This window comes from Anabrus simplex, chromosome 5 (genome assembly GCF_040414725.1).
Source record: "Anabrus simplex isolate iqAnaSimp1 chromosome 5, ASM4041472v1, whole genome shotgun sequence".
Classification (NCBI taxonomy): domain Eukaryota; kingdom Metazoa; phylum Arthropoda; class Insecta; order Orthoptera; family Tettigoniidae; genus Anabrus; species Anabrus simplex.
This window is the reverse complement of record NC_090269.1, coordinates 113,804,685-113,830,808: the sequence shown is the minus strand read 5'-3', so window position 1 is coordinate 113,830,808 and position 26,124 is coordinate 113,804,685. Positions and strand designations below refer to the sequence as shown.

The 26,124-nt window shown below is 39.8% G+C and overlaps 1 protein-coding gene across 1 annotated transcript in view; it reads left to right on the top strand.

Annotated features, from left to right (window-relative positions):
- The window catches only part of TER94 (Transitional endoplasmic reticulum ATPase TER94), a 117,893-nt gene that overhangs the window by 5,132 nt on the left and 86,637 nt on the right, over positions 1–26,124 (top strand). Inside the window, exons 2-3 of the mRNA XM_068227580.1 lie at positions 11,226–11,331; positions 20,021–20,274. Coding sequence (XP_068083681.1) covers positions 11,226–11,331; positions 20,021–20,274 — 360 coding nt within the window. The remainder of the gene's footprint in view (positions 1–11,225; positions 11,332–20,020; positions 20,275–26,124) is intronic.

The window sequence follows — 26,124 nt, the reverse complement described above, 5'->3', positions numbered from 1 at the left end:
GGTTGTAGACTATCCAGGTAAGATAGCATCATATTTTCTAAAAGAATGGAGTTTTCTAAACATGCATGTGAAAGTGTTATCGAAATGTGTAAAAATAGTACCAAAGTTATGTTGCTTTGAACAAAGCCTTGCACGAATCTGAGAAAATTTAAACACTGCGTTCAGTATTCCTCCCACAACACACAGGCAACCAGGCATTTAAATTCCTCTGTGCTGAGTGGTTTAATCAATATTTTAGTGATGAGCCACAATCCCATCTTCATATATCACAAATTTCCATAACGGTAGTCTTCTGTAATGGCGCATCATCGTTTCTGAGAAAACTTTCAATTTTAAAATTTGTTTCAGCAAGTCAGGTGCTTTGAGCAAAAGAAAACTGTCAGCTTAGGCGTTAAACAGCAGTTATCTTTTCGGGCAGCTATTTCTCGCCAGATATCAGGATGTGTTATGCTGGCAAGACAGTGGAGCTTTTCCAGAGGTGTGAGATGCAGGCGGCCAATAATAATTCAGCCTGTCTCATTGTCACATCCACAGTTTTGTTATGGCAGGATTTATGCCATACTCGGCTGCAGAATAGCACAGCGCAAGGATAGATGTCTTCACCGAATCTGGATGTGCCCCCCAAGTTGTTCCAGTCAACTTCCATGGTATGTTATTTCTAGCAGCCACTTCCTGCTTGATGTTTGAACAATGCTTTCTGAACATCAAAGTCTGGTCAAGAGTAACTCCCAGATATATGGAAGTACTGCAGTGTTCCAGTGGAATTCTTTCCCAGTTGACTTTCATGCTACAAAAAGCCTGTCTGTTCTTAGGATGGAAAGCACAAGTCTGTCTTGGATAGATTAGATTTTGTGTTTTCTGCTTGTAATAGACAGCGAGTGTGCCAAGAGCTTCAGACAGCTTCTGCTCAACAAAGTCATCCCCTTGAATAGTTATGGTTCAATCATCAGCATAGATGAAATTTTCTGTTCCATCTTGTAACGGCTGATCATTTATGTAACCTTTATTCAAGTTTGGTTGCCGCCATTACTGGTCCCTTAGTTGAGCTGTTCATGAGCCACTTTCATGATCCAAGATTTCTTACTGCTTGAAGGCCAAGCAGATAACTATGAATGCCCATAACTTGTTGCAGTTTCAGCTGCTACTTACTGTCACTGAGGTGGTGCTATACGACAGGGATGGCATGCCTTCTTGACATTAGTCCGAGGCATCCAGAGGACACAGCATGTCTCATTCAAAGCAGTATCCACTTTCCTAGAATACACAGAGATGACCCCCATACGGCAAGCATGCTTAGCTACAGAGAAAGTGTGTGCCAAGGCTATAGTTCACACAGTTGCTGGATGTACTTTCATCCTGTCAGCATCCCAAGTAAGCTGTTCCTTACTGTAATCAACATGCTAAGAGAGTAGTATTTTTCTTCAAATGTAAGTGATCAAGTCAAACTCCACGGTATTTGACAACTGGGATGATCTCAAGTTGTCATCTTTCTCCAGCATATTCAATTTATGGTTTGCAGCACATTTGCAACTCATGTGGAGCTGTGTGACCTTTGTATTGCTGAGATTTGGATTTAGAAAGTAGTCATTATAGTAATTTGACTTGCCTCACAACTGCTGCCAGTATTGAGAGAATGCTGAAAAGAAAAAAAATTGGTATGACAAGAACTAGCCCTAGTCATCCTTAAGGGGAGGGGGCTGTGCACAAAAACAGTGACTGGTGCTTTTCAAGACCTGTAGCATCTGTACCAGTACCCAACTACACTGTAGAAACTCAACCTGAAGATTCTAATGCAGTTTGTTACAAGGCAATAGTAACTGCCTAATACTGGGACATCTTTAAGCCCTTAACTGAGTTTGATGCCTAAAGGAGTCAACAGCTGGCGCACGAGTATTGGGTTTGACGCCCTTCGGCATTCTTGTAATTCTAAATGTGTTCTTACATAGGGTTAGCAGCCTATAGGCATCTGCCTATTAATCACTTCTGCCATCTACTATTGTAATTTAAAACTAATTCCATTCATATTAGATGTGATTATTGCTCTCCTTCTTGTTTCGTTTCGGCCAACTAAGGACCACGTCATTTCAACTGTTTCCCTTGAGCTTTCATGTTGGTCCAGTACTCCTTCATTCGTATACGGTGTTGCTCCTTTCGTTCTTCCGTCCATGCCTTTCCAGTTTTCATCTTCGGCTTTGGTAGGAAACTGATGTTCTTGGAGTTTTTTCTTAAGTGGGACACGCTCTTGGATATCCTCAAATGAGATCCCAATCTCCTGCAGATCTTTCTGTACCTCACTGAACCATGCCCCCTTTGCCTTTTTCTCTTGGAGGAAAGTGAAAATGCGGTTGGTTAACCGTGTTGAATTCATTCGGGCCATGTGTCCATAAAAAGTAATCCTCCTTTTTCGCATCACGTTGGTTATTTTCTCCACATGCGAGTACAACTCCTGGTTGTGCCGTCTCCTAAACTCGCCGTTGTCTTTGACTGGACCTAAGATTTTTCTCAAAATCTTTCTTTCCTTGGCCTCCAATTTCTCCATCATGCCTTTTTTGTTCATGGCGAGGCATTCCGCAGCATATAGAGCCTCTGGCCGGATGACAGTGCAATAGTGTTTGATTTTTGCATTCAGAGATATAGATCTTTTGTTATAGACATTTTTACTCAGATGGTAAGCCATTTCCATTTTATTCATGCGTGAAGAAAAGGCTTCTTTTTCGGACAAGTTAGGTTCTATCCATTCACCAAGATACTTAAATTTTTCAACTCGCTTGACTTTTCCGTGAGTCCCTTCTAGCTCACTTGGCGCCTGTTTGATGTTTGTAATGAATTTCGTTTTCTCAAAGGAGATTTGGAGGCCCGCCTTTGAAGCTGGTTGATCTGCTTCGTGGCCACATCCAAGGAATCAGCGAAAACCGCAAGATCATCTGCAAATGCTAGACAGTCAGTTGAAAAGTTCTTGTTCTTGTGGCCTAGTCTGACTCCGCTTTCGACTCCTTCATAACTCATTTCTCTGCGCCATTCACGGATCACTTTCTCAAGAACGCAGTTGAACAACAGAGGTGAGAGACCATCTCCTTGCCTAACTCCTGTCCGTATTTCAAAGGCCTCTGAAATCTCTCCTCTAAACTTCACTTTTGAGATGGTGTTGGTGAGAGTCTGTTGGATGATCCCTCTTGTTTTACCGTCCAAGCCAAATTCCTTTAAGATCTGAAGTAGGGTAGTTCTATCAATTGAATCATAGGCCTTCTTAAAGTCGATGAACGTTACTACAAAAGGCTTGCTCCTTAGTTTAAGATATGAAAGGACAGATTTCAGATTCATAATCTGCTCCACACATGACCGTCCTTTCCTGAAACCTCCTTGGTAATCACCCAGCTCTGGATCTAGCTGTTCTTCTGCCCTGATTTGAAGAGCTTTCGAGAGAATTTTATAGGTTATAAGTAGGAGGGAGATGCCGCGATAGTTAACATCCGACTTGTCGCCTTTCTTTTGAAGTGGGTGGATTAGGGCAGATGTCCAGTCACTTGGAAGTCTTTCAGTGTTCCAGATTTCATGTATGATGTCCGTTAATTTTTCCACTGCATTGTCACTAGCAAACTTCCACAATTCAGCTATTATCGAATCTTCACCCGGCGCTTTATTATTCTTCAAGGATTGGATAATCTGTCTCACTTCCTCTTTCGTAGGTGGAGCTGAATCTCGGTGAACTGTTGTTTTATCTTCAAATGTGAATCTGGACATTGGGGCCTCGCAGTTAAGAAGGGATTCGAAGTATTTTGCAAGGATCCGGCAGTTTTCATTGTCGTTATGGGCTAGGTTTCCATTGGAATCTCTGAACTGTAGGCTTGGTGGGTCGTATTTCCTCAAGTTGCTTTTAAATGTTTTATAAAAGTCGCGTGTATTGTTCTTCTTGAAATCCTGCTCAATTTGAGCCAGCTGGTGTTTATCAAAAGCCCGTTTAACGCTGCGGATGGTTTTTGCTGCACACTTTCTCTCATTTAAGAAGTTTGTCCAGTTGACTTGGTTCTTTAGCGAGTTCCATTTCTGCCAGGCAAACTGTCTTTGCCTTATCGCTGCATCGCATTCACTGTTCCACCAAGCATGCTTCATGGGCTTAGTAAGCTGAACCGTCTCTTTAGCTGTTTAGACCAGAGCCTCGCACAGTTGTTCCCAGTTCTCTGCATCCACCGATTGTAGTTTCTGAGTGAATTCATGGTTAGATCCTAGTTTTTCTCTATCGAATCTTTCAATCCTTTTGGCTCGAACTCTCCTTGTGTTTCTAGGGAGCAGTTTGATTTTTATCTTGGATAGATAGTGATCTGAGTCCAGTTTTGCTTGTCTTAGAACTTTAACATTCTGAATTTCTCTTTGAGCCTTCCGCGCGATCGCGACTTGATCAATCTGGAATTCACCAAGGTGGTGATTTGGGGATTTCCAGGTTTTCTGTTTCTTGGGCAGGTGTTTAAAAGCAGTAGACTTCATTACGAGGTTAAATGCCTTACACAGCTCTGTTAGCCTTTCTCCATTACGATTTGTTCTCTGCTGAGCAGGATAGTTGCCAACGATGTTTCGGAACTTTCTCTCTTTGCCTACTTGGTCATTGAAATCTCCAAGCATGATTATGGTATGTTTGTCTGGAATCTTGGATAAAATCTCCTCTAGTTCTTCCCAGAATCTATCAGTTCCCTCTGGGTCTCTCTTGTTCGCTTGGTTGATCGGCGCATGAACGTTCACAATAGTATACATTTTGTTTGTGCTTCGAAAGGACAGAGTCGAGACTCTGCTATTCACAGAGGTGAAATTTGTTATTGAGTCCAGAATCATTTTGTTGACTACAAATGCTGTGCCAAGGTAGGGGACAGTTTTTATGACACGTTTACCAGGTTTACCCTTGAAGATCCTGTAACCTTCAGATTCAAAGGCCTGCTCATCTGTAAATCTCGTTTCCTGAATTGCTGCAATCAATATTTGCTGTTGCGATAGGATATCTGTGAGCTGTTTCAGTTTTCCTACCTTCTGGAGAGAATTGGCATTAAAGGTAGCAAAGAAATTCTTGGCTCTATGTTTGATCTTTCGTGGAGTCTCCGATACCTCCAAGCATGTCGGTGCAGGCTCCCCAGAATCCGAAGGCCCACTAACGTCGTACAAGACGACGGTGGATTGGTTACCACCTGGGGTAGTAGCTTTAGCTGAAATTTCCTCCATGCTTTTTTCACAGTTGAAAAACTGTAGAATGGGGTCGGTGATATTTCGCACCGACCAAGGTACTACCAAGGTTGTGAGCCTTGGAGCCCCCAGCACTGATCGGTTCACTGACCCAGTTTCCCGCTGGGATTGGTTACCCAACCTTCCACTGGGTTGCTCGGCTTAACAGGGGCACCTCGTGTAGGTTACGTGCTGGAGTTGGAGTGAAAGAGGCTAGTTGGATTCTCTTGCTGAATCCAATAGTTTATTGTTGCAGATGGTCGCAACGACGCATTTCACTCCCATTTGCCAGGGACGTGAAGTCCCTTCCTAGGTTGACTCCTATTAATTTTTATCCTGTCTCGCCAGTCGGGTAGTTCGCACCTAGGCCACAGTCCGACAGCTGTCTCGTGTTGCCTCATGCGGTTCGCTCGAAATTCTTCGTAAAGAATTTATTTGTGTATATGAACATTGAAATTACTAAATTTGAGGGTTGTTGTCGTCGTTTTTGTTGTTGCAATACAGTTGTTCTGCTAACTCCATTGTCCGTGTCCTGATAACTTTTTGTAAATTGGTCTGTGTATCGTAGTAAACTGTTCCGTGTGACGTGAACATGGCTTGGTTAGGAAAGACATTGAATTGTATGACAACCCGCCAACCAGAAGTAGGAATCACTCAAGAAAACGTATTGTGTGCCTGTCAAACCAGAGGCAACGGCAAAATGTCTACTGCTGTGAGGAATGTGTCGTGGCACTTTGTGCTTGCCCATGCTTCCGTATTTACCATACTGTGTGCAATTTCCGAATGACCTACAAACCAGAAAGTATGTAGAACCTATTGATGCGTATTTGAAAACTTGAAAAATGTCATCATAATGAAGGGAACACTTTTTGTATTCACTTTTGTGTGAACACACTGCGTATATATGTATATATTTATGGGTTTACAAGAAAAACAGTAATAACATAATGCTATTGAATTTCTGCTATATCACTAATAATTCAAGTAAATCAAGTAAAATATATTTTTCTGTCGAGTATTTACATCTGCCGCACGCTACTGTACCCATTCCAAAAGTGCTCGTTGCGCTGAATAATTATCCACTGGCTGGTTGACGTTATGAAACTATTCCCCAGTTAAGGGGTTAACAGTTGAGGAGAATCAGATACGATCATACTTATCATTTTGTCCAAATAACCTCTTTCTATGCAAATGTGTTTAAAATTACATACGTTACTCAAAGATGCAGCGGAATATGACAGTATATTAGTAGGTTATTACTATTATCATGTTTACAAAGTTTATGTAATATAGATAAGAAAATGTTCCACCTTATACCAATTTTATTTATACCGGTATAAGATTAAATTGGTATTGATACGGAAAATGAAACTAATTAATCAAGATACAAAGTTTATGTTCATTATTATGTGGTTAAGTGCAACAGAGGGCCGTGAGCCCTAACTTCGCCACAAATGAAGGCATGAAATAAATAATTGACCCCCAATGTTTTCTGTTAGTCTCTAGATGACCAGGTAGGTCACTTTAGAACAACATCCACTGTAGATGTGTAAGGAGATATTCCAACAGTCAAAACCTTGATTTTTGCTAGTTGCTTTACGTCGCACCGACACAGATAGGTCTTATGGCGACGATGGGACAGGGAAGGAGTGGGAAGGAAGCGTCCGTGGCCTTAATTAAGGTACAGCCCCAGCATTTGCCTGGTGTGAAAATGGGAAACCACGGAAAACCATTTTCAGCGCTGCCGACAGTGGGATTCGAACCTACTATCTCCCGAATACTGGATACTGGCCGCACTTAAGTGACTGCAGCTAACAAGCTCGGTGAACCTTGATTTGGTAATACTGTTGGTAGATACTTATTATAGCACAACAGTATTTAAAAAAACCTAGGATGGAAAGTGTGTAAGACTCAAAATACTTTGGAAAAGGCTACAAGATCCTCTGATAGCACAAAAAACATAGATTGTTGCTAGAATGATTGACTCTCTTTCAAGAATCCATAGTTGAAATTAAACAAATTAGTGACCGCATAATAGTAGTCAAATTTGCTTTTGATGAACAGCAGTATGAATGTATTATCAGTGTATGGCCCACAAGCAGGCTGTTCTCGCTGAAAGGCAGTTAGTTTGGAATGACCTTGACTTACTGCAATCCATCCAAACTCAGTTGAGATGTATAGATAGCGATTAAATGGCCACACGGAATGTTTCCTAACAGAAAATGCTGGACATTGCTTTGAAGCCAGTTTCAGTACTTCCATGACGTCCAGCATATAGGGGGTATTGGGGGATTAATTGTTCGTGTCAAAAGCATCACGTTATACACTACATATAAAATACATAATACAATTAAGACAGAGGAGATAAAAGAAAAAGGTAGCAGGCTACCATGTTTAGTGGCATTGAACTAAGGAAAGCATTAAACAGTCTAGTATTCTTATTCTCAACAATAAACATATAATGCTGTCATCTTATAAAATTAATCAGTTTGATATGATGGTAATTAAATTATTTTGAAGAAATGCAGAGTTATGTAGATCTTCCTCGTCCTTTTAGTGATGCCGAGAGTCGGGCTGAGTAGCTCAGATGGTAGAGCGCTGGCCTTCTGAGCCCAACTTCGCAGGTTTAATCATTGCTCAGCCCTGTGGTGTTTGAAGGTGCTCATATAAATCAGCCTCGTGTCGGTAGATTTAATGGCACGTAAAAGAATTCCTGCGGGACACATTCTGGCACCTCGGCGTCTCCAAAAACTGCAAAAGTAGTTAGTGTTACATAAAACCAATAACATTGTTACTTATTAGTGACACTGAGATCTGCCATATTCCCACACCATGCACCGCATGGGGGTGAAACATGTAATGCCAGGCCTAAACTGACAGCAGAAATCTGAGCTTTATCCATAAACATACATTGACCCCTTACAGCAATGAATTGAGTAATGACGGCATAATGTTGTTCCCTGTCTATTTTTTTTTTCTTTTCTTTTACATTGCTGTTCTTTGTCTGTTTTATAATATTGTATGAATTATCTTGAAACATTAATACATTATACTCGGTCTTGCTCAAAATTTATTTAGAAACAAGAACCCTCCTGTATGGGAATATTACATAGTGATTGAATGCTTAACCCAATTGCTTCAGGTTTAATGGTCCCATGTACTCGCTTAGAAATCAGATTTAAATCTCCCTGAACACAAGTAAGCCACCCAGTCTGAACTACTGTGCACCACTCTGAAATAAATTCCATAAATGGAACAAACAGAATTATCATGCACAGTTTTCAGTGAAGCATTCGGAATAGTACTTGCCAACAATGTCAGAACAAAGATTTTGTATGTATAGAGGCCCTTCACGCTTTTTGGGGGTCTCAATACATTTATTTTTGCTCCAATATAATTTTATGTGAGGCTTACAACTTTGGGATATCAGAATGCGGAAGGCAAAGCAGGCCTTAATTTCATCGTCATTAGATTCAAACCACTTTGTCATAGTCTATTCCTTTTTCCTTATCTGGGTCCCATAATTATTTCGTAGTGTAAATATTTGTTTCCCATGCAATGTGGGGAAACAGGTCCATATACTGTACTAGTAAAGTGTAGACAAATCCAATACAGAACTCTTAATATTCGTCTCTCTTCAGACACTCCAGAAGAGCCTGTAAACTGATGAATAATAGGTTGGTTATCACTGTTACTAGCCCGCACCCAGTCACTGTGTTTTGCTTTCGCATGGAGGGCTTTAGGTATGATTTCCCAGTCACTCATATCAGATGATCTGTCACTTTCACTTAAAATCTCTTCTTCAATATTATCATAATCATCACTGGCCTTTACTATGCCTGGAGCCATGGTTAGGAGACTGGTCAACACCTGATGAAAGGTTTTTGCTTTCAGAGGCTGCAATTAGGCAATCAATTAGAGTAAAGTTCTCAAAAGGAGAGCTGTAAACAAGCCACATACCTATTCTATTCATAGAAGTTCGCAAAACGGAAATCCTTACAGCTTTGTATTATTCTATATCGAAGCTATCTGGTATGTAAACTTTCCACCGTTCCCATAACAAGAGGTTCTCATTAATTGACACTTTCCAAGCTTCTGAAAATTTTGTTACCAGGTGGTCAAATACTGGTTTTATCTTGTATATTTTCTAAAAATTATGCAAAGCCAGGACGGTATGAAAAAGCGCTAACCAACATAACAGAAAATTGTGTGAGTATTATAATTTATTCCATTCTAAATCTTAAGTAAATGTAAACATTGTAAATCTCCAATTTACATGTACGAAAAATGTATTTTCAGGCAGCGACTGTTCGTAAACTGCTCAATACATTTAGGTATAAGTTACTGTATAAACGAAAACCAGAAGAAGAAACATGCTCGGTATCACAGTGTGACAGGACTTGGTATATTCTAGCATGAAGTATTGAAAAATTAAAACAATAGGATTTTTCAACAAATAAATTACATTCAAGGAAATATTTTTCTTAGGGCCCTTCTATAGTTCACTATAGTCAAAGATCGGTTTTAAGTAAGTGAATATTTTCTTAAGTCGGGGAAATCGCTTCCCACCTGGGAGTGAGCTGGAGTGTACAGAGCTCCCCGCTTAAGGGGTTAATGCATTTCTAAACTGGTTTATCATAACATGTTCATTTCATACAATTTAATTGTATATGTACATATGTGCAGTAACTTGTTAGTTTGTGTACGCATGATCTTGGTAAGAAAAATCTGGATGTTTTTCCTGTGGCGGATAAGTGAAGACCCGCTCTCCGCTGTCGTCAAATCTCCTGATTTTTTTCAGTGTGAAAGGTTGGCAGGTATGAAGAACAGTGTGAGGTGTGAACAAAAATATAATCATGGGGGTGCTAAGTGATTGCTTGTCAGCGACGGGTACTACACCTAGTAAGCTAATTAAAAAATATTATCTTTGAAATTATTCATTCGGGGGTCTTGAACAACAGTTTTCCTTTTTTGCTTGGCAATGTTCAATATGAATTTGGTTTATGCTTTGAAACTATTGTGACTTCAGAAGAAATTCTGAATTTTGGGGCGGAATTTGACGTAACTTACTAGCATTAAACTAAAAGGGAAAATTCTACTTTACCTTATTAGCTTAAATGGTTTAAATAATTTGTTCTCGAACCTGTCCAGATTACTGAAATCCCATATTGCCTTTGATTTGACTTTTAACTTGAAAATGGACATCTTTTAAAATAATCATTTTGCTTTGTTTAATAATCTGTTCTCCATGTTTGTTCAAGGGGCAATTGGTGTAAACCAATTGAAACTTGCTGTCATTTTAATGTTGAAATATGTTCGATCTGATTTGTTGGCATATATTCTTAAATACAAGTATTAGTTCAATTTGGTTGCTCTTTTATGATCTGTTATTTTTCTTTATAAAGGTGATTAACAATCTTCTTCGTAAAGATTAACTCTACATTTTTTTCTCCTCCAGATGGGCATTGGAAAGTAAAGTGGCAGACATCAGAAATAGGTTTCACAAAATGTCTAATTACATACCGTTCTTATTTTGCCATCTGTGTGTAATGATGCTTTTAATTGCAGTATTCATTCATGTTGGAGTACCGTAAAATGATTGAATAAAAAATTAATTCTGTGTGGAATTACGGAAAATAAGGCTGTGCAAAGATTTTTGGCTTTGCAGACTTTAGACCATGTCAGATGAGTCATTTTCACCTTAAGAGGCTACTCACAAGTGTCCAACCTAGTGGCTGCTCTGTTATCCGACCCAGTCAGTGCATTGTGCTCAGCAGAGAATTTCTTTGCTTTTAATGTCACATGTAACTAGCCAAAATATTTTTACCCCATAAAACAACTGCTACAGTAACAGCTTCCCATTTGAGGCTGTTACATTTAATACCATGTATGCTGAAATTTGCAGATAGCTTTCTAAAAACTGTTTGAGTGAGTTGTGTTTCTATCTGTTCATTTTTTAATAGGTATTCTGTTATATTTAAAATTATATTCAAAGTATTTTAAATGATCTGTGTTCACAGCCCAGATGATTTGGCCACTGCTATTCTACGCAAGAAAGAACGTCCTAACAGACTCCTGGTGGAGGAAGCTGTGAATGATGACAATTCGGTGGTTGCTCTTTCGCAGGTTTGTTCAGTGTACTTCAGTTTTGGTAGATATTTCAAAGCCTTCACTGGCCTCTGTAGACAGCAGCCTGTCATATATCCTAGCAAGTTGAACTGTAGGATCAGTTATGGGGTTCTTGAAGGTTCTGTTTCACATTCAAGAATGCCAAGTTGTTAGAGGTGTTCTACAGTGAAACCTTGTTACGACATTTTTGCAGGGGACAAAGAAAAAAAGAACGTGTTAAGGGAGAAAACGTACTAATGAGTAAACAAATAAAAATTATTCAACAGGGATATCAAAACACTAGATTTTTTTTTAAACATGAGGGCATTTTACGTTGTGTATGTAATAAAACTTCGACCAAGTTGAGGGATAGAGTCAAAACTCGAAGGTGCGCGTTTCAACATTCATGACCTCTACACGCTTATGCCAATCCTTTGACATATCTTAATTTTGTCTTCATTATTAAGAAACTGTACATTTTCTATGTCCATAACTAGGCTATCACATGACAAATATTAGCTACACTTCATTGTACCACTCAACCCAAAATACATTTTCCACCTTCTGAATGGAATGCGAAATACAAGCACAAACAGGCTTACTCTGCTATTCAGCAATCTCGCTGCTAACCAGTAAGCAAAACTTAACCTTCCTAAGGCTAATGGATTGCTCCCTGAAAGTAGAAAGTTTCCTTTGAATTTCAGGAAGGCCTTTTCCCATAATCACGTAACTGTGACAACAGCTCTTACCCGACTTGGAAAGCGGAAATTCGTAAGGCGATAAATGAGATGCTTTTTGTATAGATTTAAATTTCCTATGTGCTAAGCAGGAAAACATTGAGGAACGCTGACGAGTATTTGTTTCATTTAATTTTCAAATATACCTGAAGATCTTTTTATAAAAATATCAGTTATGTGATATATTGAAATTATTCTCTGAATACTATCAAGGAAAGAACAGTGTTGATGTAGGAAGCACACTCAAACTGGGTCCATCCGAAAGAACACACATTTGGGTTTACATGCAAACTGGAAAGGACTTGCGCAGTACATAAGGTGTGCCATAATAAAATGTGAGTTTTAAATATAAATGTAGTACTGTTTTGATACAAATTGAAAATTATTTTTCGCATGTTTCTAAAAGGTATCAAATCACGAGTCAAGGTCGGCCACATGTATTCATGATTTGATATGTATACAGCCAGCTACATCATGTAACAAAGCTAAATCGCACTCGACCAGAAAGAGATTAGACATTCGGAGGAAGTTTCAAACAGAAACTCAAATAAAAACTTTCAATTGTAGGCACACACTTGGTCTTCAGTAATGTTATTAGAATTTTAAGAAGAAAGATATGCTTATTTTAAAGTGGTTTTTATGTCGTTTAAATATTTTCTTTAGATGACAAGTGAAAATAAAAATCCACAACCTATTTCTAGTCAATGGTTCATGTTTGTGGGTTACTATAGTCACGTGCTAGTTCGTGAACCTTGGGCAATGGCTGAGTGGCCTAGTAAGTGGTCCTGAGAGTCGGGATACCAGTTGCTCTGGAATGGGAGTGGGCAGCCCGAACATATTCTGAGTCGTGGCCCTCCTTGTGCTCAGGCGACTTGGACTATACAATTCACCGGTGGTCCATAACACGTTAGAGGAGAGATCCTCACTTGGACTACGTGCAAGTAGGGTAGCATCCTGCTTCATGAATTTACTGAGCTCAGAACATTTTGAGCAAGCCTTGGACCTATGGGAGTAATGGAGTCCCACTCCCATTTGACAGGCAAGGGACTCCTTGGAAACAACATGGCGAACAAAATGGAATTCAATGGGGAGCTATCAATATTAAAGGGGCTTATGGAAGAAAGTAGAACTGGCTGAGGTAGCAAAGAGGATGCATCTGGATGTGCTAGGAGTAAGTGATATTCGGGTAAGAGGGGATAATGAGGAGGAGATAGGAGATTATAAAGTGTACTTGACGGGTGTTAGAAAGGGAAGGGCAGAGTCTGGGATAGGGCTCTTTATCAGGAATGCCATTGCACGCAACATAGTTTCGGTTAGGCACGTAAATGAGCGAATGATGTGGGTAGATTTGTCAGTGGGAGGAATTAGGACAAGAATTGTGTCCGTGTATTCACCATGTCAGGGTGCAGATCGGGATGAAGCTGACAAGTTTTATGAAGCATTGAGTGACATCATGGTCAGGGTCAACAGCAAGGATAGAATAGTGCTAATGGGCGATTTCATTGCGAGAGTTGGGAATAGAACTGAAGGATACGAAAGGGTGATTGGTAAATGTGGGGAAGATATGGAAGCTAATGAGAATGGGAAGCGTTTGCTGGACTTCTGTGCTAGTATGGGTTTAGCTGTTACGAATACATTCTTCAAGCATAAGGCTATTCACCGCTACACATGGGAGGCTAAGGGTACCAGATCCATAATAGACTATATCTTAACCGACTTCGAATTCAGGAAATCTGTTAGGAATGTACGAGTTTTTTGCAGATGTTTCGATGATACAGACCACTATCTGATCTGTAGTGAACTAAGTATCTCTAGGCCTAGGGTAGAGAAAGTGAAATCTGTCTGCAAACAAATAAGGGTAGAAAATCTCCACTACGAAGAAATTAGAAGTACATGGCTAATTATGATTAATGAGAAGTTTCGAACAGTAGACAGTAAGCAGGTTCAGGATTTAGAAAGTGAATGGGTGGCATACAGGGAAGTTGTAGTAGAAACAGCAAGGGAATGCCTAGGAACAACTGTGTGTAAAGAAAAGGCAAACATCTTGGTGGAATGATGAAGTGAGAGCAGCCTGTAAACGTAAAAAGAAGGCTTATCAGAAATGGCTCCAAACAAGGGCCGAGGCAGACAGGGATTTGTACGTAGATGAAAGAAACGGAGCGAAACAAATAGTTGTTGAATCCAAACAAAAAGTCATGGGAAGATTTTGGTAATAACCTGGAAAGGCTAGGTCAAGCAACAGGAAACCTTTCTGGACAGTAATAATCTTAGGAAGGGAGGGCAAAAGGAAATGAAGTGTTTTGAGTAATTCAGGTGAAATAATAGATCCCAGGGAATCACTGGAGAGATGGAGGGAATATTTTGAACATCTTCTCAATGTAAAAGGAAATCATCCTGGTGGTGTTGCGAACACCCAAGTACAGAGGGGGAGGAAAATGATGTTGGTGAAATTATGCTTGAAGAAGTGGAAAGGATGGTAAATAAACTCCGTTGTCATAAGGCAGAAGGAATGGATGAAATTAGACCTGAAATGGTGAAGTATAGTGGGAAGGCAGCGATGAAATGGCTTCATAGAGTAGTAAAATTAGCATGGAGTGTTGGTAAGGTACCGTCAGATTGGACAAAAGCAGTAATTGCACCTATCTATGAGCAAGGGAACAGGAAGGATTGCACCAATTATCGAGGTATCTCATTGATTAGTATACCAGGCAAAGTATTACTGGTATCTTGGAAGGGAGGGTGCGATCAGTCGTTGAGAGGAAGTTTGATGAAAACCCATGTGGTTTCAGACCACAGAGGGGCTGTCAGGATCAGATTTTCAGTATGTGCCAGGTAATTGAAAAATGCTACGAGAGGAATAGGCAGTTGTGTTTATGTTTCGTAGATCTAGAGAAAGCATATGACAGGGTACTGAGGGAAAAGGTGTTCACTATACTGGGGTACTATGGAATTAAAGGTAGATTATTAAAATCAATCAAAGGCATTTATGTTGACAATTGGGCTTCAGTGAGAATTGATGGTAGAATGAGTTCTTGGTTCAGGGTACTTACAGGGGTTAGACAAGGGTGTAATCTTTCACCTTTGCTGTTCGTAGTTTACAGGGATCATCTGCTGAAAGGTATAAAATGGCAGGGAGGGATTAAGTTAGGTGGAAATGTAGTAAGCAGTCTGGCCTATGCTGACGACTTGGTCTTAATGCCAGACTATGCCGAAAGCCTGCAGTCTAATATCTTGGAACTTGAAAATAGGTGCAATGAGTATGGTATGAAAATTAGCCTCTCGAAGACTAAATTTATGTCAGTAGGTAAGAAATTTAACAGAACTGAATGTCATATTGGTGATACAAAGCTAGAACATGTCGATAATTTCACGTACGTTAGAAGTCTGCTATAGCGTGTACGGCATATAACGAGAACCCCGTTGTAAAGATAACTTTTGTCCGTCCCTTCAAAAATGGTATATTAAACTGTGTATTATCCTTCGGTTACAGCGAGAGCCCTATCACTGACGCATCCGTTATTACGAGCGATTATGCGCGCTCAATTTTTTCCGTTGCTGATATTTATGCACCCATTCATTATACTGAATGTGATCGATCATCTTCCGTACCGTATCGTTTTCTCGCTATGCCTACCAGGGAGCTCTCTCGTTGACAGTCGAAGGTAATGTCGGAGTCAATTAGTAATACCCGTCGACTGCTCTTCCGCAAGGAAAATGAAAGAGGAGGACATGTTTTGTAATAAATGCGTAAATGTGTCCGATAACCAGTGTTAACTCGTTCAAGATAATCAAGTTAACAAACAAAAAATGTTCCACCTGATCGATACTTTCCTTTTTTTTTATTTAATCTTAATTATGGAATTGTTTTATGCTATTTTTCACCTAAGAATTATATAAAACAGCTGATGATGATTGCTAAGCAATCGAAACGTACTGTAAGTTTTAATGACGAAAAATTTAGCCGAAGGCTAAATAATAATTTAAAAAGGAACGTATCGATCAGGCGGAACCTTTTTCATTTGTTAATTTGATTACAATATCGATACGGAATGAAGTGGATAGTATGTAATATCGTTAAAGATAATCGCTGAATAAACGATCGCTTAATTTTAATGCTAAATACTGCAATTAAGTAGGAATAAGATAGGCCAATACCTCAAGATATGGCAGAGTGCATCATTGATTACGAGGTTAATTTGTTTTCTCACGTCCGTTAAACTATGGAAAGGCTATTATCATGTAAATTTATAGCGAGAAGGTTATAATTTCTCTACTGGTGGTTGAAGTATGTTTTCATCGTAGATACATACAGTACAGATAAGTTAGGATAGATGACGCTGTTTGAATAACAAAACTGAAGCGTTTGCTTCAAAATGCGATTGATCATCTTCGGTACGGTACAGTTTTCACGCTATGTGCATTTGCGAGCTCTCTCGGCAACATTCGAAGGCGATATTGGAGTCGATTAGTAATACCCATCGACTGCTGTTCTATAGTGAAAATTCGAAATGAAAGAGGATAACACGTTTTCGTAATAAATGCGTAAATAACGTGGCCGATAGCAGTTGTTAACTCGTTAAAAATAAGGGCTGAAGTAAACGATCTCTTAATTTTAATGGTATACCGTATACTGAAATTAAGAATGTGATACACCTCAAGATATTGCAGGGTACATCACAGATTTCAGAGGATAGTTTATATTTTCTCGCATCTAAATTTCGGAAAGCTATTCCCATGTCAGGTGGTTATAATTTCTCTCCATGCGTTTCTCATAGATTTTCGTGATACATATACGGTTAAGGTAGATGGTGCCGTTTGAAGAAGGAAACTGAAATGTTTGCCACAGAAGCCTCTGGAGTGATACCGTAGGCGTTCTCAGAGTCCAAGACGACGTTTTTTTCTCTCAGAATCTCGTGAAAAATCAAGGGTCGTTTTGCATTCGCAGCCTGATAGTAATGAACACCACTGGCAGCTACCGCAGTAACCACTTTGTTCTTCACCCCCCGCGCGCGTGCGCACAAAACTCGTTGACAATAAACAACCTCCTCTTTATAATACATCGCTAGCCGAGGACGAACGGTTGTACAGTGCCTATGTGTAACGTCACTGGATCTCTGGAAATAGTGGAAGGAGGATGACATTCTATTATCCTCTACAAAAACGTTTCTCAAATCTGCAGAATGGCATCAAAACATACGAGCCTTCGAATTCTTAGATAGGCCACGGCTACTCAGTAGCAGAGTTAGGTACAACGCGTCTGCTGTAGGCTACCCGACGTTTAGTAAAATTAAGTTTTAGAGACAGCAGGAATATTTTCGTGATGGATCGTCGTATTGTAAAGATACGTGGAACAGGTATTGCCGGCAAATTTTCAGCGGGTTCTCGTCGATGTTATGATGCCAATTTTAAGTTAATGGCTACTGGTATTAAACACTCGGAAATGTATAATAATTGTGCAGCTGCAAGAAAATACAGCATAGGCCTAACTAAAGCCAATATTCTGCTCTACCGTGAAGACAAAGATAGCTTAAAAATGCGCACTGCACAAAAAAATGCATTCAGTGGCCTGCAGCAAGGACGCTTTAAAAAATTGTGAGGTATGTGCACAAAAATGCAAGGGCGGAATTGCCATACCACGGCGCAGTAAACTCGTTCATTGACTTTCAAAGTCTGCGATTAAGACCTATACATCGCGAGTCGCTGAAGTTGGCTGAATCCGGCAAGCAAGACGCGCGTGTAACGGCAGTCAGTTATATCTGACGCTGAGTGAAAGTAGGAAACAGTTTTATAGTAAGCAAGAATATTTTGCTGATGGATTATCGTAGAGACGCGTGGAACGTGTGTAGCCGGCAAATTTTCAACTAGTTCCCTTCGATATTATGATGCCAATTTTAAGTTAATGGTTATTAAAGCCGAAAAAATACGGCATAACCCAAGCCAATATTCAGCGTCTACAAATAGTCTAAAAATGCATACTGTATAAGAAAGGCATTCATATGATTTTACAAAGCACCTTTTAAACCGGATAAAATTTTTAGAAGGAAAAAGTGGGGGTCGTCTAGGATTTGGAGAAATGCGGTAATATATATATTTCAGAATTAAACACACACTTTCACGTAGTATCGGATTTAGAAAAGCAACAAACAAGTAAACCGTAGTGTGAATATTATCCGCGAAAACGCAAGTTTTGAAAAAATTGATTGCCATTTCATACTGATTTTAATGTGTATGGGGGTTTTCCCAACTTTAAAAACATTGGATATAACGACAATTCGCTATAGCGAGTCAATTTTTCGCCGTTATGAATTCTCGCTATAACGGACTTCTACTGTATTTAGGTTGTGTGTTCTCCCAGGATGGTAATATAGTAAGTGAGATTGAATCAAGGTGTCATAAAGCTAATGCAGTGAGCTCGCAGTTGCGATCAACAGTATTCTGTAAGAAGAAAGTCAGCTCCCAGACAAAACTCTTTACATCGGTCTGTTTTCAGACCAACTTTGCGTTACAGGAGCGAAAGCTGGGTGGACTCAGGATATCTTATTCATAAGTTAGAAGTAACAGATATGAAAGTAGCAAGAAGGATTGCTGGTACAAACAGGCGGGAACAATGGCAGGAGGGTACTCTGAATGAGGAGATAAAGGCTAATTTAGGAATGAACTCGATGGATGAACCTGTACGCATAAACCGGCTTCGGTGGTGGGGTCATGTGAGGCGAATGGGGGAGGATAGGTTACCTAGGAGAATAATGGACTCTGCTGGTGGAGGGTAAGAGAAGTAGAGGTAGACCAAGACAACGATGGTTAGACTCGTTTTCTAATGATTTAAAGATAAGCGGTATAGAACTAAATGAGGCCACAACACTAGTTGCAAATCGAGGATTGTGGCGATGTTTAGTAAATTCACAGAGGCTTGCAGACTGAATGCTGAAAGGCATAAGTCTATAATGATAATGTAATATATATTTCTAGTCATTCGACCGGATCAGGAATGGAATGAAGCCCCCCTCTAGCGACAAGGATAGGAATTGTGCAGTCTGCCAAAGCCTGTCGCACTCCCCTGGGGCAATGATTAGTGACTGACAGGTGAAATGATATTGGAATGTGTTGCTGGAAGGAAATAAGACAGGGAAAACCAGAATATTCTGAGAAAAAACTGTCCCACCTCTGCTTTGCACAAATCTCACATGGACTGACCAGGATTTGAAACACAGAACCCAGTGCTACCACCTGAGCCACGGATGCATCCAGATGACAAGTCTTGTATTTTAAATATAACTAATTTAGTATTTTGTGAGAAGGTTAGGTATCAAGTCTGAAAATAATTTGTAGGATGTCTCGTCACTGGTGAAGAGAATAAGTGAGATTCTGGAATCATGTACGGCATTTTATTATTACAGATAAAATACCTTTTTATAGTATTGACAATGTGGACAGATCTTTAGCAGTGTTTTTCAGTGGTATGTTGGATATGTCAATCCAAAATCAAACCATAATGGTTAAAATAATACAGGCAATTCACTGTGTCGTGTTCTCCAGAAGTACCAAAAAATATGTCAAACTTACCTGTGTAGGTATGTCCGTGAACAATTTTATCTTTTAAACCTGCATAAAGTTGTTGCAAATATGGTAATAAATGCTTCATAATAAATCTTGCTAATATGACAAAAGCAGACTGAAATAATTAGAAGTTATGAGTAGATATGGCAAGGAAAATATTTCAGGTTAAATTAGTGATATACGCCTCAAACTGTCCCATACTAAATATGACTGCAATATATTTAAATTAATTCTTGTTTTTTAAAGTGGTTTGAAATGCTCTGTCCTTTATAGACAGTTTTCTACCACGTTAGGTTGGCATGGTTAATTTTAAAGGTTACATGTGGTTGATTTCGCCAGCTTTAGTTACTTTGGGTAGTTTCTAACTTCATTGTGTTCTGCTGTGTTCTAATTTTGCCTTGTTTCTTTAACAGCACAAGATGGATGAACTGCAGTTATTCCGTGGAGACACGGTTCTCTTGAAAGGTAAACGGCGGAAAGAAACCGTTTGTATCGTTCTTTCTGATGACACTTGCCCCGACGAGAAAATTCGAATGAATAGAGTGGTGAGGAACAATTTACGGGTGCGACTCTCAGACGTTGTAGCTGTTCAACCTTGTCCAGATGTGAAATATGGCAAGAGAATCCATGTTCTGCCAATTGATGACACAGTTGAAGGCCTTACTGGGTAAGTTATTTCAGATGGTTCCGAATTTTCTTTCGTTACGTTATGTTGAAAATTATGTATTCTCCTATTCCACTCAACCTGGCACGATTTGCAAGTTTCAAAGCAGCATGCCAATCTCATATATCCATCCTATGTTGCTCTCATCATTATCAAATTATAAATTTGAACGCTTGCAAGAATGTTTAAAATATTTTTTTGTTCTTTAGAGCTATCTTTCTTTTAACTTACCTTGGTTATTACATACCTGCCAACTCTCCCGATTAAGGCGGGAGACTCCCGATTTTCAACAGATTTTCCCGCCTTCCGATTATTCTATAATTTCTCCCAATTTTGGCTTCTTTTTTTTTCTCGCCATTTTGATTTTGTAGGCCTATGGGCAGAAGTTCTTCGCTCACTGACAGCTTTCAATTTAAATGAAAATCCACAGCCTGTTTCCAGTCATTTGAGCGGGTCAGGAATGGAATGAATGAATCCCCCATCCAGCAGCGAGGATTGGAAATGTGCCGGTTGCCGAAACCTGTCGCACTCCTCTGGAGCAATGATAAATGACTGACAGATGAAATGAAATGCTAATGGAGAGTGTTGGTGGAATGGAAGCTGTCAGGGAAAACCAGAGTACCCGGAGAAAAACCTGTCCCGTCTCTGCTTTATCCAGCACAAATCTCACATGGAGTGGCCAGGATTTGAACCACGGTATCCAGCGGTGAGAGGCCGGTGCGCTGCCGCCTGAGCCACGGAGGCTCTCAAATGAAATATCAAAGTTTACTAATACGAGGAATGCACGCTAATATGCGACGTTTGTTAAAACCTGTATATCGTGACGTGTATATCGATTGTCAATCTATCGTTCTTGCATGCTATGTTCGTGTTCACATCAGTGTAGTTGATTCTAGAGACTAGTCGCTAGATTTTGAGTCTATTTTAGTAATTTAGTGACAGAATTTCAGCCGGCCTCGTGGGGTAGGGGTAGCATGCCTGCCTCTTACCCGGAGGCCCCGGGTTCGATTCCCGGTCAGGTCATGAAGTTTTACCTGTATCTGAGGGCTGGTTCAAGGTCCACTCAGCCTATGTGATTAGAATTGAGAAGCTATCTGGCGGTGAGATAGCGGCCCCAGTCTAGAAAGCCAAGAATAACAGCAGAATGCATTTGTCCTGCTGACCACACAACACCTCGTAATCTGCATGCCTTCAGGCTGAGCAGCAGTCGCTTGGTGGGCCAAGGCCCTTCAGGGTTGTAGTGCCATGGCAGGGGGGTTGGCGGGGTTAGTGACGGAATTTCAAAGATAGCGACTAGTGACTTTTCTAGGGAGATTTTAGGACTCATTTGGTGACAATTCTGGCTTTTATCTTATTACTTGAAGAAAATAGCATTGCACTCCACATAATCGTGCGGGTGCGTAATGCAATATATTAATCTATGCATTTGCTAAATAATGGCATCAAAGCGCATGACTGATTCACACATGTGGAGCACGTGTTCATACTATCTTCGGAAGGCTTATCAGAGATCGATCATCTCAATCGCATACTTCCTGTGAGGGAATAGAGATGTGTAATTCTTTGCCTTGTAGCTTCGTATACCAACAGTTGGGTTTTGAGAAAATGTTAAAATATACTACAGTACTCCTGTATTGTGCAAGACACGTAGAATAAGCAGTTTTGACCAATTGTATTTCCTAATTTTCATATCAAAATCTCTTGATTTTTGGTTTTGTAAAGTTGGCAAGTATGTTATTGGTTGGACGGCTCGTTGCTAAGGGCAGTGTTGTTCTTAATTTATATTAAGATGTGATTTTTCCCAATATTTAGGTGGTTGTTACAGGGCTTTGAAGTTGGGATAGGAAGAGGCCAAGATAGAATATTAGATAATGAGATATTCAAAGGACATTCGATGAGTGATTGTTAACCCATTTAAATCCCGCACTACGGCAGTCGTCTGCACAGTATTATTTAAAAAATCATACAAAACCAACCAGTAAAGATTCCTTTGCGAAAATTTGCATGCATAATAACGAAGGAATAAGCTTACCAATGCTGCTTTTCTAGTACGTCTGCTGAGCTTGGTACACCTCAAAACGTTCTTCTAAGTGAAGTGCTACAGCACACTTTTTGCACTGCCTGCAACTTTCACTTATCTTACCCCAGCTGTACCACACAACGCACCTTTTCGTAACTTTTTTTTTTTTTCCTCTGTCGGGAGAATATGCATGGAAAAGTGGACCCATTATTTAGCTTGTAATCTGGTAGGGGTGGTGCTCGCTGAAGGTCGACCTCGAACATAGAGTACTCCGGCAACTGAACAGTTTCAAGTAGCTGCTTTGCAATGCGAGTTCTGAAGTCAGCTCATCTTTTTGTTAACAGTAATATTGTGATATACAGTGAAGGAATTGAAAATGCATATATCTAGGAGGTAAAAGCATATTTTTCTATATCCTTTTACTATGCATCGCATGACAGGGAACAGAGCTGTCACCTTATCATGAAGGTCAACCCCACCCATTCCCTTATGGTATTCAAGGCCACACTTGGATTTTAACACTTCCTCCCTCTTGTTTGTCCTCTCTTTCGTCTGAGTATGCCTGTCCCCGTCATGTTAGCTGATTTGTGTTTAGTGGTGAGCAAGCAAACATCCTTGTTATCTTTCCACTTCACACATAATATACTGTTGGCAGTCCATGTCTCATGCTCTCCATGTTTGAGTTTAGTTTTGCGGATATCGCGAGGCGTGTCTTTTCGGTTCTGTCTAACAGTTCCAATTACATTTGTCTTCTTGTCGTGCAGCCTTTTGAATAAATCTGGGGAGGAATACCAGTTATCTAAGAACAATGTATGCCCTCGGCCTAACAATGGTTCACACATATTGAGCACAACGCTTGTACTTTCCGGCAGACTTGGATCCGTTACATCATCTCCTACATATATTTTGAAGGTTAGACAGTAGCCAGAACTAGATTTCTCAAATTATATAAATTTTGATTCCAAACCTTGAATGTTTAGACCTATTGCACTGGACATATGAAAGACGGCCTTTGAACTTTATTAGACTTTCGACTAAATGTCTTGTGAAGGTAAATATAATTCAGAAAATTCGGAACGGGAATGTTGTATTATAGATCTAATCTTCCTGAGTTTGTCACTACTATAGACTCGTTCATCGTCAACAAAATGTAAAAATCGTGAAATTATAATGAATCTTCGCCTGCTCATGGTTTCACGAAAAATGGGAGTGTCTATACACTTGTTTTTACTCCAGTTTAACTGAATTCTTGATTTTCACACTTGTGACATTAGTATAACGACCGGGCGAGTTGGCCGTGTGCGTAGAGGCGCGTGAGCTTGCATCCGGGAGATAGTAGGTTCGAATCCCACTATCCCACTATGTACAACAGGAATATTGTAGGTTATGATCGTAGGTTGTGTTTAGTGGTTAGAAAGCAAACATCTTTGTTATCTTTCCACTTCACACACAATATACTGTTGGCAGCCCATGTCTCATACTAACAGGGATATTGTCGCTTTTTGTCCAGTTCCACTCATTCCAGTTAGTCGGCGCCAAGGTATGAACTCTTTTAAAGATAAAAATTTCATTGTTCCGTATTGAAAGTATTAACGTTAAAAATTAAATAATTGAAAGAGGTTCAACCTATTCAATACATAGGAAAGAAATGTAGTGATTACATTTTTATTTAATAGTAAAAATAAATGGGACCGGTTTCGACCCTAGTCCAGGTCATCGTCAGCCGTAAAAACATGTAAAACAATGCATATGAAAAAGAAAAAGATTAATTAAACTGTGGATCGGTATAAGATGAAACGGTACGTAATATTAAGAATGGTAGTATGGCACACGCAATGATAGGTGAAGTCTCACAATGTTTATGAATATTGGAGAACATGTTAAAAATTAAATAATTGAAAAGGAGGTTCAACCTATTCAATACTTAAAAGAAGGAAATGCAGTAATCACATTCCTATTTAAATGGGACCGGTTTCGACCTTAGTCCAGGTCATCATCAGCCGTAAAAAGATGTACAATGTTTATGAATATTGAAGGTCAGTTTCACACTTTGATAGGCACAAAGACACGACACCACATTCTGTATGCACAAAGTCACAACACTATCAACTAATATACGAAGATCAAAAATAACTAGAAGTCGCAGACGAATAGATTTGTAGTAGAAAGCCGCTAGCTCCTGGTGATCAGCGCGGCACATTCAAGGTCATGCGCTGCGGTCAAACGCCAAAGTGGAGTGGAGAATGTTTTGAAGGTCTAGAATTTGTCTCGGTTGCGGGAAGTTAAGTACGTGTATATAGAAATATACAACGCAAATCAGTATAATTGAATGAGTAATTGTGCTCCTGCTAAGGTACGAACTCGTTTCGAAAGACTTGGCCCACCGTCGTCATTTGTATCACTTTCCGTATCATCAGCACTATTACACGCATCACTCGAACTAAGACCTTCAAGGTCTATTTCATCGTCACAAACATCACTGTCTTGATAATTGCTCTCTAAAACACTATCCATTAGCTTTCTTATTCCATCTTCATCAACACCAACACATCTGCTTGACGCCATGATTGCAACTGACGTGAGTGAAATATGACCTAAGATTCTTTTATCTCTTGTTCCAGAAGTGTGTGATAATGTGGAGCGTGGGAAATAACCGAAGCCATACAGGTGGCATCTGTGAGTTGGTAACTGAACTACATGTATTGATATACAGCAGTGCTTGATGTAGATGTTGATTCCCATAGGGAACCTAAAATATTTGTCCTGAATGAGTAAATTTATAATACCAATATAATGGTCCGTTATTGGACATTATAAATTTTCCAGCTAACTCATTCTTGGTTGCCTGCGTTTCGCCCTCGTGTGCTAAGTTAGGCTCATCAGTTGGGACTTAGCACACGAGGGCGAAATGCAGGCAACCAAGAATGAGTTAGCTGGAAAATTTATAATGTCCAATAACTGACCATTATATTGGTATTATACAGCAGTGCATCGCCGCGAGCTGAGCTCGTCATTGGATTCATATGCCACAAATAACTTTTGCGAGCTAGTGTCGTCAAATGATACAATTGGGTTAATACATTTCAGCTTTGGTGAATGCTGCTGAAACAGTGTGTGACCGAACTAGTACTGTAGAACTCCACTTATCTGGAGTAGTCTGGGATTGGCCTGGTGCAGAAATATGGATAATTGCATCAGAAATAAACAACGGTTGATCAATTTTTCTGTATTGTGAAATTGCACTAGGTTACTGCCTGTAATAAGAACAAAAATTTGAAATATACCAACACATAGCAACAACAAACAAGAAAATATCAGAGTATTTCTCCACTTTGCACTACAGAAAAGAACGTTACCTGTATATGTATACTGTGAGGCCGATACTTTGTTTGCAGCCTTGTCTCAAGTGCTTGCCAGCAGGAAACTGCAAAGGATTGCATCCAGTTTGTTGTTCCTTCAACTTCAGAGAGATTTTAAAACATTCGAAGGCTTCACTAATGCTAGGTGCTGTTTCTGGAACGTTCTGTCATATTATGGTCATCGCTGTTCACGTCCTAAGAATGTTCCAAAACACTTAACCCTTACCGCTTGTATTAAGGTTCTCTTTGTTGCCTCTACTACTCGCATTTTAAATGTGAATTTCTGTCTTGCATTATCTGTATTCATCTTTCATAATTTTGGAGATAGCGCTTGCTATGATGTATTTAGGCCTATACAGTATAGTGGAACCTTGATTCTCCATTTCTGGAGGGACCATGAGAAAAAAAGTACAACACAGGAAAGCGGACAATCCGGGAACGAATGAACCATCAACTACTTGGCTAAACACCACA